Source organism: Anoplopoma fimbria, chromosome 9 (assembly GCF_027596085.1).
Source record: "Anoplopoma fimbria isolate UVic2021 breed Golden Eagle Sablefish chromosome 9, Afim_UVic_2022, whole genome shotgun sequence".
NCBI lineage: Eukaryota > Metazoa > Chordata > Actinopteri > Perciformes > Anoplopomatidae > Anoplopoma > Anoplopoma fimbria.
In genome coordinates this window covers 4,759,629-4,774,420 of record NC_072457.1, presented here as the reverse complement: position 1 = coordinate 4,774,420, position 14,792 = coordinate 4,759,629, and the positions used below count along the sequence as shown (strand labels likewise).

Genomic DNA, 14,792 nt, shown 5'->3' with positions numbered 1-14,792 from the left:
AGTCTGATATGTTTGACTGTAGTTAAAATAGTTTTTTTCTGTCTGTAAATATAATATTTCAGTTATTGTTGTTTTTTCTACTGTTTTTTTTATTGCTTATTTATAATACTTGGTTTTTTTATTTTCATTTTTCATTTTTTATTTTTTATCTTGTCTTCTTCTACTATGTCTCTTGTTTGCACTTTAACTCTATGCTGCTGTAAGCCTGCAAATTATCTGCGGGACTAATAAAGGATTATCTTATCTTATCTTATCTTATCTTATGTATATCTGATAATATTGAGTATTTAGGTAAAATAAATTAAAAAAGACAGGTTAAGTCGTTTAATTCTTAAATTACAGATCTCAAAGATATCTGCTGTAACAAACTTATATAATACATTTTTTGCAAAAAAATGTACAAATGAAAGGCACAAAGAACAGGCATGAAGAGGACATTTGTGAAAACAATATTCAGGTTTTATTTTACAAATATTTACGTCTTTCTTTAATTAAGGGTAACAGATTTTCTTTATTGATTGATCAATTTGTCATTGTCGATGTTTGAGAGACATCCTTTTGCATTTTGAGTGACAGGTGCTCTAACTATCTACTGTATTCAGTCTAAACAGTAAAGTCACAAGTCTATAATCTAATAAATTAAACCACATTTTCAAGTTAAATATAATTTTCTATTGTCTGATATGTTTGAAATGGCACCCATCCATAGTTATTTTGTTATTATGGTAGCTATAACAAAAACAATTCTAACTTCTTATTTTATGATGAAACAATTAATAGATTAGTTTAATGACAGAATATGACTCATCAACCATTAATTGCTCGTTTGTTAAACAAAAACACTAAACTTGTTCTGGTTCTAACTTTTTTCAATGTTAATACTTTCAGCTTTTCACTATTTAATTTAATTATAAACTGAATATTTCATTTCATAACACTGATTTCAAAAGACATGTGAAGGCATCACTTGGGAAACTATCAGCAATTGCAGCAATACTTGTATTAGTACTAGTAGTATTTGTAAATAACTGTGGTTTATTCTTAACTACATTTTGTTATTATGGTAGCTATAACATATATAATAATAATATAAAATATATAATGATGTTTTTTTCTTACTTCTTATTTTGTGATGAAACAAGTAATAGACTAGTTTAATGACAGAATATGACCATCAACCATTAATTGCTCGTTTGTTAAACATAAACACTTTTTCTGGTTCCAATGTTAAAAATACTTTCAGCTATTCTTTATTTCATTTAATTATAAACTGAATATTTTATTTCATAATACTGATGCTAAAGACAAGTGAACTACTATAAGTAGTTTCAGCCCTACTTGTATTAGTACTAGTAGTATTTGTAATATATATATGGTTTATTATATAACTACATTTTGTTATTATGGTAGCTATAACATATATAATAATAATATAAAATATATAATGATGGTTATAATGATGGTTTTTTTCTTACTTCTTATTTTGTGATGAAACAATTAATAGACTAGTTTAATGACAGAATATGACCATCAACCATTAATTGCTCGTTTGTTAAACATAAACACTTTTTCTGGTTCCAATGTAAAAAATACTTTCAGCTATTCTTTATTTCATTTAATTATAAACTGAATATCAGCCCTACTTGTATTAGTACTAGTAGTATTTGTAAATAACTGTGGTTTATTCTTAACTACATTTTCAGTATACGTCCAGTCCGCGATCCAGTTCCATTGTTTCCAACGAGCCCAGTAGAATCCAGTTCCATGTTTTCCTCCTGCTCCTCCAGGAGGTCACCGTGTGGAGGACAGGAGGAAGTCATCTCATCTGTTGTGCAATGCTGCACAATATATGTATTAATTCTCAGCTGTTTTGCATTTTAAAGCAGCAACAATGAGCAGCGGTGTGTGTCACAGAGTCCTGCGGGCGGCCGGCTCCCGTCCAGCGGCCTCCTGCTGCAGACTGCGGGCCCTGCAGAGCTCTCAGCCCGGCAGAGGGCTGTCTGCGTCCGGCGGAGGAGGAACCATGAATGTGTTCAACAGGGACATGAAGAAGAGGCAGAAGAACTGGGCGGCTTCTCTGCAGGACGGAGGCCAGTTCGACTACCTGAGGGACGAGGTACTCTGATAGAAGTTTAATGTAGTTTAATGTACTCAAATACACAGTCTAGGTATTTGTACTTCACTTTCTCTTCATGCAACTGTCTAGTCTTCTTCTTCCATGGGTACAAATTTAAGGTTTAGAACATAAAATAAGGTTATAGAACATTAGGTTTTGTTATAAATTACATATAATAAATTAAAAAAATTACATATAATATTTACATATAATAAATAAAAAAATTACATATAATATTTACATATAATAAATAAAAAAATTATATATATTTTCAGTTATTGTGGAGAAAACTGTCACTCAAGTAGTTTAATGTACTCAAATACACAGTTTAGGTATTTGTACTTCACTTTCTCTTCATGCAACTTTCTAGTCTTCTTCTTCCATGGGTACAAATTTAAGGTTTAGAACATAAAAAAGGTTAAGGTTTTGTTATAAATTACATATAATATTTACATATAATAAATAAAAAAAATTACATATAATATTTACATATAATAAATTAAAAAAAATTACATATATAATATTTACATATAATAAATAAAAAATTTGTACACTTTCTCTTATAATATTTTCCATATAAAATAAATATAATTACATATAATATAAAAAAAATATTTTCAGTTATTTAATATTTTTTTTTACATATAATATTTTTTTATTTTTTACTGTTTTTTACTTACTTACTTACTTACTTGACAGATACTCACTTTACAAATTTAAGGTTTAGAACATAAAATAAGGTTATAGAACATTAGGTTTTGTTATAAATTACATATATATTTAATATTTACATATAATAAATACAAAAAATTACATATATTTACATATAATAAATAAAGAAATTACATATAATATTTACATATAATAAATAAAAAACATTACATATAATATTTTCAGTTTTTTTTATTGCTTATTTATAATTCTTGTTTTTTTTTATTTCATTTTATTTTTATCTCAGTCTTTCTTTTACTATGTCTCTTGTGTGTTTTTGATATCCAGAAATAAGATGATATGCTGAACTCTAAACCCCAAAATGACATATGTCTAATTAAGTGCAATAAAATATCTATAGCTAATACAGCTAGTTTAATTACCTGAGGGACGAGGTACTCTGACAGAAAACTGTCACTCAAGTAGTTTAATGTACTCAAATACACAGTTTAGGTATTTGTACTTCACTTTCTCTTCATGCAACTTTCTAGTCTTCTTCTTCCATGGGTACCTAATACTTGACAGATACTCACTTTACAAATGTAAGGTTTAGAACATAAAATAAGGTTATAGAACATTAGGTTTTGTTATAAATTACATATAATATTTACATATAATAAATTAAAAAAATTACATATAATATTTACATATAATAAATTAAAAAAATTACATATATTTTCAGTTATTGTGGATTTTTTTTACTGTTTTTTATTGCTTATTTATAATTCTTGGTTTTTTTTAATTTCATTTTATTTTTATCTCGTCTTTCTTTTACTATGTCTCTTGTGTGTTTTTGATATCCAGAAATAAGATGATATGCTGAACTCTAAACCCCAAAATGACATATGTCTAATTAAGTGCAATAAAATATCTATAGCTAATACAGCTAGTTTAATTACCTGAGGGACGAGGTACCGGGTACTATGATAGAAAACTGTCACTCAAGTAGTTTAATGTACTCAAATACACAGTTTAGGTATTTGTACTTCACTTTTCTCTTCATGCAACTTTCTAGTCTTCTTCTTCTATTTAGTTATTCAGTAATACATACTTGACAGCTTCTCATTTAAAAAATGTATATATATATATATATATATTATAAAAAGTTATAAAATATAATGTTTTCTTATGAATTAAACTACCCAAAAGTTTATACAATTAGTCTATGACAGAAAATGAAGGGGCAACTATTTATAATAAACACATTTTCATGGAAATTAGCTGCTATCTTTGTAAGTATTTAAAGTATTTTTAATTATTTTAAGGTTCTTATATAAATAATTGATTTTGGCTAGAACCTATTTTTTACGAGGACAAATATTAGAGAACCTTTTTCTTACGAGAAAAAATATTAGAGAAAAGTTAAAAGAAATACAGAAATAAGATAATATGCAAAAAGAAATTATGGATTTGTGAACTTGAATTTTTTTTTTTAATTACATCTTTTTAATTATCTAAAATTGACGTTCTTTGCATTAATTGGATGTTGTCAATGTTTTGAAAGATGTGCTTCTGCACTCTTTTGAGAATATTTAGGAACAAGTGTGTTGTAAGAGCCAAATAAAAAAAAATCATGAAGAAAAGACGTTCAAGTCCGACTGTTTGATAAATTAGGTATTGTTTGTGATCTTCACAAATCAAGTTTTGTTTTTCACATATACAATCATACATAAAACAATATGTAGGGACATTTTTAGATGCCAAGCTCTAAAACAAATAGATTAATTCATTGAAAATCAATTTAACAAAATATTATATATAACAAAATGAGAGATGCTGAAACAATGAGACCATTTACCCGTGATATATGCGTCATTAAAAATAATGAAGAAATTAAGTTAAACCAAACTAATTTTCATCTCACTGACAAATTGATTAGTCTCATTTGTGCAGAGTTTTGACCAACATTTTGAGGTTTATTTGTTTTATTTTAAAATTTAAAAAGGATCTAAGAACCCTCCAGAGTAGAAGCTGACTACAGCAGCATCTTTGGCAGACCGAAGACAGATTCTACTTTAACCCTAAAAATCATTTACATTTAGTTTGATCTTTGTTTCTGCAGGTTGGCAGTCGGGTGGCAGATCGGGTCTATGACATTGCGAGGTGAGTTTATGACGAGTCAGCTGGTTTCTTATTGAACACACACAAACACACACACTCAGGTGGTTTGCTTTCTTTCCTGTCTTCTCAAACGTTGTCCCCTCTTTCCCGTCTCCTCAGGACATTTCCTCTGGCTCTGGACATGGGCGGTGGAAAAAGTCACATCGCAGAGCATTTAAGCAAGGTACAGTCTGAACATGTGGATACTCACCTGTTGGTTTCAGCTGCAAAACTGCTTTTCTGTGTCCAAAATAATCTCATTAATTGAGTTAAATACATAAATAATTTTACACTTTGCCACAACTGACTTTGTGTTTTCTGCCTGTTGGTGTTTCAGGACATCGTGGAGCGTTTGTTCCTGACAGACGTCTCAGAGAAAACTCTGGTGAGAGATGAAACAAATCATAAAAACTATCATATAGAAATTATTGAAAAAGCCTCTTTGTGTAGAACAGTTATATGATCATTATGTGATTTTTGGTAAAAGATGAATGAACCCTGGTGAAAATGGACCACTACATTTATTCAGGACTGATGACACAGTGAATAACGATGGATGATATATATGATATTAATTTATTTTATGTCTCCGATCTTCAGAAACAAACCAGACAGAGTGAGATCCCGACTCAACACGTTTTAGTTGACGAGGAGTTTCTGCCGTTTAAAGAAAACACCTTTGACCTGGTGGTGAGCAGCTTGAGGTGATTTATACTTTATTCTTTATGCTGGTTCAGATTTTCTCCATATTTTAGGAGGAAGACACTGATAAACCATTTTACTGCCAAAAGATGGTGTCAAGACTTTTTATAAATATTACACAAAATTCCGTGCAATTATATTCTCTGATAAACATCAAAACAGAAAACATTACTAATTAGTCTAAATACCTTTTTGTCCTGTTTTCCAGTTCACCCTTATTCATTTTATCAACATATTTCTTCATGACTGTTGAGTTTGTAGACTCATCCTGATGAGTGAGTCGTTAATTCTGAAATAGCAACATAAATTTAAAATTTAAAGTATTTCCGCCTTTTCATACAAAACATTACAAAACAAAATAGTAGCTGCAACTGCTTTTATTTACCAACATGTGTGTACTCTCCATGTCTTTTCCTTATTTTTCTTCTTTAATGAAGTAGTATTTATTTATTTATTTATTTTTGATTAATTATAAAACCCCATAAATTAAATAAAAAATAAAAAAAAATTCCCAGAGCCCAATGTGTTCTCCTTCAATTACATTGTCTGAAACTGTAAAAACAACACTTATTACTTCTCCTATTATGTAGTCGTATTATTTTCTGTTCTCTTTAACGTTGTGACATTTTAATATAATTTAGTTGAAGCATCAAATAAGCCAAGTGGGTTTTTCTGCCTCTACCTACACTGTTTATTATTTATTTGCTTTGTTATCTTTGTGTATTTTTGAATTGCAACTGAAACTGAAACCCCTAAGCTAGAAAAAATGAATTCTCTCTGAAAAATCAAGAACAGAAATTTAAGAAAATTTGGCAACCTTTTATAGACCATTTATTTTTATAGATTGATGTCAAATATTAATTGATCCAATTATTTAATTTTAGTCTTTTTTTATTTTATTTGTATTTATTTGACTCTCCCCTTCCCACTTAATTTAATTTATCAAATTATTATATATTTAGGTTTTTGATTAGTATGGTGGTTATTCCTTGTTTTAATGTCTGTACAAAGATGTGTGTATATGTATGTGTTTAGGGGTTTGAAAGTTCTGTAAAATGACAATAAACAGTTAAAAAAAAAAACTGAAACCCCTAACGGTCGTACTTGTAATACTACCAATAGTACTAGTTACTGGCTGAAGTACTGCAGTACCTCCACTATGGCTAAAAATAAGACGAGAACAAACACATCCTTACTCTTTTAATCTACAGGAAACTGTAGAAGGGTCGATTTTTTTTCCACTGATGCATCTTAAACTCATATATTAAGCATTTTAAATGTCTACAGTGTGAATAATCAAACTTTTTGTTCTCTCTTCTTTCAGTCTGCACTGGATCAACGACCTGCCTGGAGCTCTCAAACAGGTGAGAGTCAGAAGAGGAAACACTTTCTGTAGTAAACAGTAGTAAAAGTGTCATTAGGCGACACTTTCTCACTCTTTAGTTGGTAACTTTAGTGGTTTCCTCTTCTTGTTTTCAGCTCATGAATGTGAGAGCAGCAGATTTCCGCTCAAGTTATTTTTAATGTTTAGTTAAAGCGGAGACGCCTGAGCTGAATAAAAAAAAAAAAAAAAAAAAGGAACTAATGTAACTTCCTCACTTGGTTACTTAACTTAAGACGGTTAGGTTTTGTTATGTGATTCCAGAACAGAAATCTGAACATGTGATAAAGCCAGTTTTCATTTGTTGACATCTTAGAGTCAAAGGTTTAAACAAGCCTCCTCCTCTTCCTCTTCCTCTTTCTACCCCTCTTCCTACTTCCTCCTCCTCCTCTTCCTACCTCCTCCTCCTCCTCAGATCCACCAGGTGCTGAAGCCTGACGGGGTGTTCATCGGGGCGATGGTTGGAGGGGAGACCCTGTACGAGCTGCGTTGCTCCCTCCAGCTGGCTGAGACGGAGAGGGAGGGAGGTTTCTCCCCCCACGTCTCCCCCTACACGGCCGTCACAGACCTGGGTAACCTGCTGGGCCGAGCCGGCTTCAGCATGCTCACTGTGGTGAGAAACACAAACACCGTCAGACCCAGTCAGCTCCACGACTACGTCACTGTTACTGTGATTAAACACACTGGAAGATTCTTCTGGTTGATTTTGTTTTAGAAATTAAAAATATTTTTTTCCTAAAACAAATCTTTGTCACAGACACATTCATTAATTGGCAGCACGCAAAATGTGAATTAACTCCTAATTAAACAAGTAATTAGAAGGAAGATGAACAATAAGATAACATACTGTACATAATAATATGTATATACAGAATATATATAATAGTTTGACATCATTCTGATAAACTTAATGTAGAAGTAAAGTTTATATTTTTACTGAATTATTGAGGAAAAGTAATAATAATACAATGAAATAAATATGCTGCAGAGATAAATACAAAATAAACTATTGTTAATTATGTAAATAGTTTCATGTTAAATAATAAACAGATAAAAAAAAAAACCACTAAGAATTTCCGTTAATACATCTTTAATTAAAATAAAATGAGACTTACATTTTTTAAAAACGATTGATATAAGAACGTGTCCTTTATGATTTTAACATGTTTTATCTTATTTATTTTACTTTCTTTTACTCCGTTTCAGGACATTGACGATGTTCAGGTTCACTATCCAGGAATCATGGAAGTCATGACCGACCTTCAAGGTAAAAAAAACAAAACTGCTCTGTGTTAATATTTGACTTTGTTTAATTCATCGATAACATCAAACTGTCTCAAAGTGGTCCACTGTCAGGCCTGAACCTCCTGCAGAGTCTGAATCCAGCTGGATATCAAAGCAGTTAATGTGCTGAACCCTTAAATGTCAAGTTTCGTACTTTACTTTCCTTAAATTCGGTAATTTAAGAGTTCTTAGAATTTCAGAGAAGGTTTTACTAGTGCAGTTCTTCTATTCTACAACACTTCCTAGTTTTGAGCAGCTAACAATGTTTTTTTGTTGACATTGTTTGATGTTTGGTGTTGTATTTATTGCATTATATTAAAATGTGTTCAACTTAAATCAGGTGATTCACTATGAAGTTATGGTTTTCAGGCCCTCCAAACCAAATCTGACAGCGTTTTTGTATTCTGTAAACTTTTCTTTCCATACTCTGTAGGCATGGGTGAGAGTAACTGTGCCTGGAACAGGAGATCGCTGCTGCACAGAGACGCCATATTAGCAGCAGCAGCGATTTATAAAGGTGAGTGTTTCAAGAAGAGAGGGAGCGGCTGCTACACGTCCCTGTTAAATGATGAAAACACAAAGACAAATAGCAGCTTTGTTCAGTAGATTCTTACATTAGATCAGTCTCAAGTTTTACAGATTTTACAGAACACATTTATGAATTTATTCACAGCTGGACTACAGATGTATCTTCTTCCTCTGAGCCATAGAGCTCCATTAAAAATACACCAGTGAGCCTCACTGTTGTTCCTTCATCACCATGAACACATGCTGCTGAAAATAGTCCCCAAACAAATGCACCATTTCCTCCTATTTGTTTGATTAAAAACAACAGTGAACAGCTGTTTTAGGAAAAATGTAACTATATATTTATGCTTTTAAAAGATGCACGTCTTTATTAGGAACTAATGGGATCTGAGTTGAGTTCCCATAGTTGGAATTTGCTAACAGCTGTTACTTCAGAATGTAATTCTGATACTTCTGTTTTCTTGGTTCTCATTTTTTTTTTCCACAGTTTCCATTAAACCAGATCCAGTGTCTGTTGTTCATCATTATACACACTGACACATCAGCTCAGAGACCAAGCTGCTGGATCAACTTCCTCTTTCTTAGACACAAGCTGTAATCCTTAACACGCAGATTTCAGAACAGTGCACAGTTTTCTGTGATGGTAGAAGTACTCAGGTCATTTATTTAACTAAAAGTAATAATACATCAGTCTAACGATACACCGTCACAAGTAAAAGTCCTGCATTTTAAAAAAACACGAACCTTTACGTAGTAAAAGTACTCATCATGCAGAATGTTCCATTTCAGAATAATATATATTATATAATTATATAAATTTATATAAAATGAAATAAAGGTGGAGCTCATTTGAATTACTTGATATACTGCTGGGTAGTTTAGCCTATAATAATACATCAAAATGTATCAGTCGATTATATTTTGTGTGAATAATCTGAATCTGCAAAGTAACTAAAGCTTTCGAAGTAAATAAAATGGAGTAAAAAGTACAATATTGTCCTCTGAAATGTAGCATAAAATGGAAATAATCATGTAAAGTATCCATGTAAATGTACTTAGTCACTTTTAAACAGCTGTGAGGTTTAATGATCAAGTCACGATTAACTTAGCGATGAACTTCTGGTTAGCCTCGAACCGGTACAAAGATTAGCTTATGAGCTCTATCAAAAGTTTTGTTCTTTATTATTATTGTCTGTCTGTTTCAGAGATGTATGGTAACGAGGACGGCTCCATCCCTGCCACCTTCGAGATCCTCTACATGATTGGCTGGAAGCCTCATGAGTCTCAGGTAAGACTGGTGCTCTGCAGAAAACAACAGATACTGCAAACATGCAACACAGAGTTCAGTCGTGAATCAAACAATCTGGGCAGTGTTAAAATGTTTCTTTAATTTAATATAGAAACAGTTTGGGTTTCTCTGTTTCTTCTGATACTGAATACTCTGTGCTTCTCTTTCTGATTCTACTTAATAACCAAAAGCATTAAACAGACACCTTCACTGCCGTGTTTTATCCATCAGATTCAGGAGAAGAAGAGATTTTTATATATATATATATATATACATATATATAAATACAAAACAACGCTATTATTGGTCTTTACAGGTAGAACATTCAGTACAATGTGTAACATCTACCACATGCAGGAATCAGCACTGTATTTATTGCATATCCATATCCATAACTGTCTTTATAAAGTAAATCAGGCTTCAACATTCTTTAAATGTGTTTTTCAATGTCTGCGGTCCTTAAATTCGAAGATTTTTCTACTAAGTTTAAATCATTAATAAGTAGTTAAATGCTGTAATTAGGTGTATTTTTTTCTAAAACACAATGACAGTCACACAGTTAACACAGGACATAATGGTATTCTGTTTGGGTTTATGTGAAGTTTATGTTTAATCATTTACATATTTTTTTTGTCTTTCTTAGGCCAAACCAGCAAAGCGAGGCTCAGCCAAAGTGTCGTTTGGGGATTTGTCAAAGATCAGCCAGCCGACCAACACAGACAACTCATAGACGCAGCTGAGCCCAATAAACAAATAACATACTGCAGATTGTAAATAATATATTTTATTTAAACAACCATGTTTTGTTGCCTAATTAAAAACCAAGTAAATGTGTTGTAATATTATTCTCTGGAATAATGTGAGCAATGAAAACAGGCGTCATGGGAACATTACTTCCTGAAACAGGAAATTCACTTTTAGAAATCCACAGCCAATGAAATGCTGATTTTAAAAACAAACACTGACTCATTCACCCACACGGCAGATGACACTGGAGTGGGAGGATTGTTTGTGTAAATCTGAATTTAACTTCTGGAGAGGACAGTTTCATAATGCTGTCATATCAGTGGACTTAAAGACAAACACAACTAGAAAAGTGCCCTCAATAAAGTGCAGATCTCCACCAGGTGAGTCTGCTTCGTCCTCTGTTGTATTGTTAGATTAAACTAAAGAAAAGCAGCGACGTAATACAAGCAAGGCGCTCAAATTGCCTTATAATACACTTCATTCAATAGCGCCCAAAACATAAAAGTAAACTCACCAAGCTGTCTGCCGGCTCAGCAGTGGATGAGTTATGGCGAGGTAGAGCAGTGTGCACTGGTAACTGTTAGTGGTAAGAGCAACACGGTGTATAAAAAAAACCAAAGGGGACTTTTTTTTCAATTTCAATTCAGTTTATTTTGTATAGCCCAAAACTACAAATTAAAAATTTGCCTCAGAGGGCTTTACAATCTCTACACATGCAACATCCTCTGTCCCGGAACCCTCACATCGGCACAGGAAAAACTCCCCTAAAAAACCCCTTAACAGGGAAGAAACCTATGGGAGAGGGACAGAGGAGGGATCCTTCTCCCAGGATGGACAGAATGCAATAGATGTCATGTGTACAGAATGAACAGCATAACAGAGTTACAAAACATTCAATGTATATGACATAAATGATTCATATTATAAGAGTAGTAAGCAGAGTAACGAAGGAAAAAATGAAGACTACTTATAAAAGCAGCAATGACTGTAGTAGAATTAAAATAATGATATAGGGAATAGTAATGGTAATGTGACTAATAATAATAATAATAATGGAAGTAGCAGTGGGTGTCAGCTGGGTCACGGCAGGACACGACCGCGGTCCAGGGACCACAACGATTCATGGAAACCTGCTAGGCGAGAAAGCAAAAAGGGCTTCAGGGTGGAAGCAAAGCCAATAAGCGTAATGGTACAGGTAATATTAATAGTAATGTGACTAATAATAACAATGGTAGTAGCAGTGGGTGTCAGCAGGGCCACAGCAGGGGGACGATTAGTACTGAATACTTCTTCCAGCCCTAATTATAGTGTCATAGTTGATCTTATGTTTAGACATACATTAGATCTAGAAACAAAGTCACAATTTCAGACAAAATGAGACCAGAAAACCAATGGTGCAACATGTCCAACCTGAGAAAAAGAGAAAAAGAGCGAGATAAACACAAAGAAGGAATGAGTTGACTGCATTTAAAGAGTTCCTTTGAGCTGACTGATTAAACACACCAGTAAATGCATCTGGAAGTGTATTATACGGTTAATAAGATATTTTAAATTATATATCTTTTTTTAAATCATGGGGCGTAGAAACAGTGACAATATACATAGTCGTGCTAAAGGAGTGATTATTATTGTATTGTTACATTTTTTCCAAAAATTTCCCACACAAAAAAGAATTATTTCTGCCACAACTTCCTCCGTCATAACTTCCTCTTAGATAAAAAAGAAGGCTGTATTCATCATGTGTCACTTAACGAGGTTCACAGGCTGCAGACATGTCGCTCTATCTCTACTTCTTCCTCGCTGGATGTTTCTGTTACAGCTCTAATAGTAAGAAAATCTAATTTATCAGCTTTTTATCAACATGATATTTATGAATCTCAGGTTTTGGTTTTGGCATAAATACATTTTGGTATCAATAAAGTCTTAGGGTTTACTTACAACATCATCAGGCTGTTTAAATGGGCGTTTCTCATTAGCCTAGTAAATATGAATCCACTTCAAGGCACCATGAAGGTGAAACAAAGAAAGTTTTATTTAGGAAAAAGACAGATTTAGAAAATCCATATGAGAAAATAATTTTGTCATGGCTGTTGGGGTCTTTCAGAAGCCAACGACCTACAGTGACATAAAGACAATTAACAGAAACGTTCAGCAAACATTTATCAGCCTACTTATTACGTCCTTTCTACTTTACAGCGATTCCTGAAGTGACTGTGATGCAGAACAAAGTGGCTACACTTCCCTGTCCTTGTGGGAAGGGAAATGTAACATGGAGCCGCTTCATAAATGGGAAAAAGGTGACACTTGTCAAAATCAAAAACGGCGTCGAGGAAAGACTTGACAAGCGCTACGGTTCCCTGGCAGACAATTCACTGGTAATAAGAAATGTTACGTCCTCTGATAGTTTGATGTATTTGTGTAATACAACAACAGTATATCTGAACGTGATAACAGATACCAACACGGTGGGTCCTAATGCTGGAAAAGTAACAGACAGGCCAATAAATGACGGACTGGGTCCTGGCCTTGGACCAGACCAGAAGGGAAACGCTGAAGACGCAGAGAACCAACAACCCTCAGATGTTTGGAAGATACCAGTTGGTGTCGTGGTGGGTGTTGCGTTGGTGCTTTTGTTGATCTTTACCCTGAAATTCTGCTTCAAAAACAGAATGGAGAAAACCACCAACTTGGACGAAACTGTTCCTGAGGTGATTTATGAGGAGATTAAATGTGGAGAGGAGCAGCCAGCGAGGGAGTCTTATTTTGAAAGTCCATACTACTCGACAAGCATCAGGGAAATGGAAAGCACCTCCACACCACCCAATAATACCCTGTACAGCACTGTTAACAAGCTCACTACTAAAGGACGCAGCAGTGAGGAGTGCGTGTATCACCTCGCCCAAAACCCACTAAAGACAGGAAATGTGGGTGAATAAGACGCTGCCAGTATCAGTTCACACTTGGTAGTCTGATAATTATAGAAAATGGTCATCACCTGGATGAAAAAAAGCTCAGAAACTGCTGTATTTTTGTATTTCCCGTGCCAAGTTCTGGCTTCCTTTCACAGAAGAGAAATAAAAAAAGCAGCCTGACTGGAAACATTAAAACCCTGCCAAGTGAAATGCAATCGCCCAGGACTAAAGGGCTCGACTATTAGTGATATTGGTGAGGTGAGGTGAATGCGCAGATCACAAAGACACACTGCTGCTGTCCAGAGCAGCTTCTTTCCTAAGTTCTCCACCACAAAACCTTTTTTTTTGTTTTGTTTAGTTACATTTTTTGTGGTGTTTTGTTAAGTGTGGATGTTGTGTAGAGTTAACCGAGCATAAATTCCTTAATTTCACTTTTTTTTCATCTGTGAAAACAGGTCGGGAAAAAAAAAAGTTGGTGAATGGTACATATTGTGTGTTAACAAGTTATGTACATTTAAACTTACCCAGAAGAAGACATGAGTGCTTTTAGTGTTATTTAGAACATGGTGTAGTGATGCACTTTGGCCTCTTGTAGCCACAATTTGTGTTATAACATGATGCAATTAATCCTGACAAAAGAAATAACCTGCTACAAACCATTTTTTTGTCTGTTTAAAAAAAAGAATTTAAGGAACTTGTTTTGTCTTTCAGTCATGAATACAGAAGGGAAAACAATATAATTCAGAATATTAGAAATTGGATATCTGGAATTTGTAATGATAACTTTGTAATGTGCGGCTGTGGCGTAGTGGAGAGCAAGGTAGTTCTCCAATCAGAGGGTCGGTGGTTCGATACCCGGCCTCGGCAGTCGATGTGTCCTTGGGCAAGACACTTAACCCCAAGTTGCTCCTGAAGGCTTGCCATCGGTGTGGACTGGATGTTGCATGAATGTTAGTTAGAGTCTGATGGTGGCACCTTGCATGGTAGCCTCATCAGTGTGTGAATGAGTGAATGATATGTAAT

At 33.5% G+C, this 14,792-nt stretch overlaps 1 protein-coding gene across 1 annotated transcript; it reads left to right on the top strand.

Moving 5' to 3' along the window:
* Window positions 1-1,860: 1,860 nt before the first annotated feature.
* On the top strand, window positions 1,861-10,950 carry ndufaf5 (NADH:ubiquinone oxidoreductase complex assembly factor 5). Its single transcript, XM_054604872.1, has 11 exons — window positions 1,861-2,116; window positions 4,890-4,930; window positions 5,048-5,111; window positions 5,265-5,312; window positions 5,528-5,631; window positions 6,954-6,993; window positions 7,426-7,623; window positions 8,217-8,277; window positions 8,728-8,811; window positions 10,028-10,110; window positions 10,754-10,950. Exons 1-11 carry the CDS (start codon window positions 1,892-1,894, stop codon window positions 10,838-10,840), a joined length of 1,035 nt encoding a protein of 344 aa, XP_054460847.1. The 5' UTR covers window positions 1,861-1,891; the 3' UTR covers window positions 10,841-10,950.
* The last annotated feature ends 3,842 nt before the right edge of the window (window positions 10,951-14,792 follow it).